General features: G+C 34.1%; 1 protein-coding gene across 1 annotated transcript; it reads left to right on the forward strand.

The window, feature by feature from the left end:
- The first annotated feature begins 1,335 nt into the window (after positions 1-1,335).
- Positions 1,336-2,077, forward strand: LOC129945035 (uncharacterized). The gene is made up of 3 exons (XM_056054699.1): positions 1,336-1,458; positions 1,517-1,773; positions 1,835-2,077. Exons 1-3 carry the CDS (start codon positions 1,428-1,430, stop codon positions 2,075-2,077), a joined length of 531 nt encoding a protein of 176 aa, XP_055910674.1. The 5' UTR covers positions 1,336-1,427.
- The last annotated feature ends 3,027 nt before the right edge of the window (positions 2,078-5,104 follow it).

Below are 5,104 nucleotides of genomic sequence, written 5' to 3' on the forward strand. Positions count from 1 at the left end.
ATTTGTTTACAAAATTAAATTAAAAAAGTTTAGTATTTTGATAATGTAAATTCATGGTGGTTTTGTTTTGTTTTTGATTTTTCAAATGAAAAACAAGTGTTTTAGTGGCTGTATCAAAAACTATACTTCATGTAGTATGGACTTATTTTGAACTAGAGTTTTTTAGGCACAAGTGTGAATGTTTTCTTTTTTTATAGAATGGCACGAAAAATACTTTCAAATAGTGATAGAGATTTCGTAGAATATTTGAGGGAAATAAAAAATAAGTATTTGTCAGAGGATGACGATGACGTAGATGTTCTTTTAAAGTGGAGAGTTGGAGAGTGCGCAGCTGAATATGCAAATGAAATTACTGCCACACGCTTGCAATGACTTCCCATCACAAAAAATGGAACTCGAAACTCCGTTTCAGTTTTATTTTTATTTTTTACGTCTGATTTTATTGATGAAATAGGTACAAAAACAAATAGATTTTCGGTTCAGGAGCAACCTGATCCTCTTGATTGCGTGACAGCTTGTAAATTGCTCAAGTACAATTTTGAGTAAAAAACGTGGATTTCAAGACATAAAAGAAACTAGGACCATTGACGATGAATAGATTAAAAAAAAATAAGACAAATTCTGCATTTTATAGACAACGACAAACACAGGTCTGTAAACGACTCCAAATATGAAAGGCTCCGTAAGCTACGTCCAGTGATAGACCACCTCAACGAAAGGTGTACTCATAGATCAGCTACTCTCTATTGATGAGCATATGTGTAAACAAAAATGCCCTCGAAAACCCATTAATGGGGATTCAAACTTTATATGTATGTTGTATTCGTTGACGTTCATCATCTATTCCGTAAAAGACAATTATCCCATGTTGAAAAATGAGATGGACGTTGAAGCGGTGGGAAATGTTGTGATAAAACCTTATCGGGCAAAAGCAAGAAGAGTCAATCACATTGTTTATTTTAAAGCCTAGTACATACTTGTGAACCATCTCGTGAACCCATACAAATTTCGGTTTTTGGTTCACCCGTGAACGTGCTCGTGAAACTGAGTGGAGAATAAAGTGGAGAGTTTTCGTTCACGGGCAATTCACGTGCAAAATGTACGGGAACTGTTGGTGAAGCTTTGACACTTGGTTTCGGCATTTTAAAGTTTGTGGCTGCTTGCGCGTTTTTCTGAAAAAAAAAGTTAAAATGGTGTCATATGAAATACAATACCTATTTGAAGATTCAAAAGATGAAGTTGACGATGTTGGCCTCTCAAAAACAGCAACAAAAAACATGTATAACACATTAAAAAAGAGAAATAAGAGAAAGCCGACATGAGATGGGGACAAAATCAAGCTCTCCGGTTTCATCAAAGACGAGGATGTGATCCATAATTTAAAGAACAAGTTGCACGCGAACAAAAATGCTGTCAGCGCTGCTTGGATGCGTGTGGCCAAGAAAATGGACAGAAGTGGTAAATATACCCACATTATTTCCTAATTAGTATAATAATGTTTGTATAAATTTTTCAGTTGATGACTGCCGAGCCATTTACAAAAGCATCCGAGACAGCCTACGCCACAAACAAAAAAAAGTTTGTGGAAAATCGGGAGACAGTGGCGACGAAATGTTCTGTGGTGAAACCGGGTGCTCTGAACTGAATGACGCTTTGGCATTCCTCACGCCAACCTCGTCCAAGTTTCCTCGGTCCACTATAATTATGGGTGGCACAGAGGAGGAAACAAAGTCTTTAAGTGAAGGGGAGTCAAGTTCGGCAATATATAAATATGTAATACATTTTTCCTTTAACTTATTAATTATTGTTACTAATTTATTAACATACATTTCAGGCTTCAAAGAGAGGAAGCAACACACCAGATGCGCTGGAAGCATCAGTGTCCGACTTGACAAAGACACTCAGCACATTTGTCCAACAAAATTCGGCTGCTTCGAAATCTGAATTAAAGTTCGAATATATCTGGAAAAACCTCGACGTACTTTTCCAGAAATTGTCGGAGGATGATGTGGTTGATTTAAATCAGCAATTCATTACAATGACCTGCGAAAAAATTAAAAGTGTGTCGTTGGAATGAATTGCTGATTTAAATCAACCACATCATCCTCCGACAATTTTTGGAAAAGTTTTTCCAGTTATATTCAAACTTGAATTCAGACCTGCGAAATCAGACCTAAAAAATTAAGTGTGAATTTATCCAATTGATTTATATGTACCTATGAAATAAAATTGAAATGAGTGTTTTGTTAGATTTGTGTGTTTATATTAGCGTGATTTGGGAAGCTGACGAAATCAAAAGAGTGGAAAATGGATAGGCAAGAAAGAAAACAAAAGGTAAGATGGTGAGATGGTTCAAACGGTTCTGAGTTATAATATGAAAACACGCACACTAAGACACAATTGATGAGGTCCGGTGCGTGGAAATTTAGTTTATCAGTGATTTGAATTTCACATTTATTCATGGACATAATGTCAAAATTACAAATACAACAATGTAAACAAATGGGTTTTGGAGGGTGATACGTACGAAGGATTTATGTCTTCATTAGAGTGTTTTTGAAACGTCAAATGTTCACAACGTGTACTCACAAGTGTGTACCAGTGAGCAATGTCAAAAGTTCACTTTCTCCACTGGCGAACGTTCACTTCACGAGGAAGTATGTACTAGGCTTAATAATTTATACAGCTTCTGCCAATTATGTATTACATGGCCAAGGAAAAAATTGTGTGCCTGGGGAATGTGCAAGGAAACTGCCTGGGAAAAAACTGTAAGCTCCCCACGAAGCAAGAAGTTATGGCTAAATCGGTGTCAACATTATCGTACGAAGAATACTTCACAATTTACGAAGGTATCAAGATGTCTACAGTGAGCTGGAAGGATAACAAACAAGTCATTTTTTTGTCAACGTATGTTGGTGCAGATCCTGTTTCAAGCATACAAAAAGGTATGACAAGAATGCAAAGGGAATGTCATGTCCAAAAATCGTCAAAGAATAGAACGCCCATACGGGCGGGATGGATTTAATGGATTCGTACTTGGGACGGTACTGTAACGGCATGAAAAGTAAAAATTGGTACTGGAGACTTTTCTATCACCTCCTGGATCTAACTGTGATAAACTCATCGGTATTATTCAAACGAGTATTGTCTAAGAAAGGGAAAGGACCGAAAGAAATTAAGAATCTTGTCGATTTTAGAAGTGAATTTGCCGCTTCTTAACACAGAGACCACAATCAGCCAACAAGAGGTCGGCCCAGCAGTAGCATTAGTTTTTCGGAGGAACCAGGCCCAAAGGGAAGGCATGTAGTTCCGTCAATAGATGTGACACATGATGGAACTGATTACAAGCAAACACGAGCAACCGCATGCGATGTATGAAGTCAGGATGTAAGCTTTTGAGTATCATAATGTGTGAAAAATGTTAGGTTTACTTATGATTGAAAAAAAATAATTTTCACTGTGTAACAGCGATGCTGGTTACTACCTAAAATATGTAGTGCTGCCTGGAGGAACTCCTAGCCAAAAACACTCTATATAAAGATATAAATCCCCGGTAGACATCTTGGTTTGCCTACAAGCTAAACCGGAAATCAGCCTCATAAACTTTTTCATAGTGTGCGTGTAATTTCTCCTCCAATTTATTAAATTTCCCCAAAAAACTCAGTAAGTGTGTCTATGTATGCGTGAAAACACGTCAATTTTTTCTCGTTGAATTCGTTGACATTACAAATACAACAATGTAAACAAATGGGTTTTGGAGGGTGATACGTACGAAGGATTTATATCTTTACTAGAGTGTTTTTGCTCCTAGCTAACACTGCCCTTTTTATTTTATTGTATACTGGTCGTCGGGAGGAACTCCGGACTAACTATGTATAACAATTTTAAATAACGTTTCCCAAAAAATGAAAGAAAATCTTAATACCTTTTTTAAAAAATGATATTATTTTATTAACTTCCGAATCATTTCTAATACAATTTCTATGTTTATTTAATAATATTGAGGTGAACACAGAGTGTGAACTATATTATAGTAAAACTTAAAATTACATGATAAAGCAAAATATATTAAGTTAAATACAATGTCTTGTTACAAAAACAAAATATATTAGGGTTAATACATAGTCTTGTTACAACTGTTATTAACAAATGAAATAATAACAAATGTTTGCAATTTTTTTTCATATTTTCTAACATAGGTCTCAATGGGGCCTTATATGCATGGTGTATCAAAAATGATACATCCATATTTTTCCAAATAAAAATGTTATTTCACATACTGGAATTTTGAAATTTGTTTGTTCATATATAAACATATTCACATCTAAATATATTAACATTAGCATTTGTGAAGACCAGACTATTTGATTGTGGAAAAAGATCCTGGGATGAGACCCACACTGATAACTTCCCATGTATGTGAGATACAAAATTTCAAGTCAATATTTCTTTGTTTTCCTAATGATTGAGTCCAACTAAAAGTTTGATTAAACTATCTGTTTTTGTTGACGACATTTTTAGAAGAAACCCATTTTTATCAATTTCATCAGCATTTGAAAGTTTTTATTTCTTATACAAAAATACCGGTAGAATTTGGATAAGGACATTATCTTACGTTTATAAGAAAGTTTTGTACAGAATCAAATAATTTGGTTGGATTTTTCTTAAAATTTAAGCACTTTTAAAAAATAATATTTTGTATAACATAAAATAAGTTGAATGCAATACCGTTAAGTCTTGAAAAGATATTTAAGTCGAAAATCTATTTTTCCCAACATTTCGTGATGTTTTTTTTAATTATAATTTTATGTAAAAATAACGGTTAATTCCATTTTTCTTAAATTTATAATCGATGTTTAAAACGTTATTTTTCGTTGAAACGTCAAGAAATGTCAAAATCCGTAATTCAGCATCACGCGCAGTTCCCATGAGAAGTTTAAAATGGCGGAAGATAGTTTCAAACCTTTTCCGCAAGTCATGTACATACTCGTATGTATATATGGAAAACTATAAGAAGTAAATCAATTTTAATTTTAAAATGGAAATGGTTAAGTAGGTAAATATATTTGAAATGAAACGAAATAAACTTTTTAAAGAAACAGGT

The sequence above is a fragment of the Eupeodes corollae genome, chromosome 1 (genome assembly GCF_945859685.1).
Source record: "Eupeodes corollae chromosome 1, idEupCoro1.1, whole genome shotgun sequence".
Lineage (NCBI taxonomy): Eukaryota > Metazoa > Arthropoda > Insecta > Diptera > Syrphidae > Eupeodes > Eupeodes corollae.

Bases quoted from the DNA above. Each gene is read 5' to 3' on its own strand.
- LOC129945035 (XM_056054699.1), top strand. From the start codon at position 1,428: ATGCGTGTGGCCAAGAAAATGGACAGAAGTG. The intron at 1,459-1,516 runs GTAAATATACCC...TAAATTTTTCAG, and splicing joins CAAGAAAATGGACAGAAGTG to TTGATGACTGCCGAGCCATT. The intron at 1,774-1,834 runs GTAATACATTTT...CATACATTTCAG, and splicing joins GTTCGGCAATATATAAATAT to GCTTCAAAGAGAGGAAGCAA.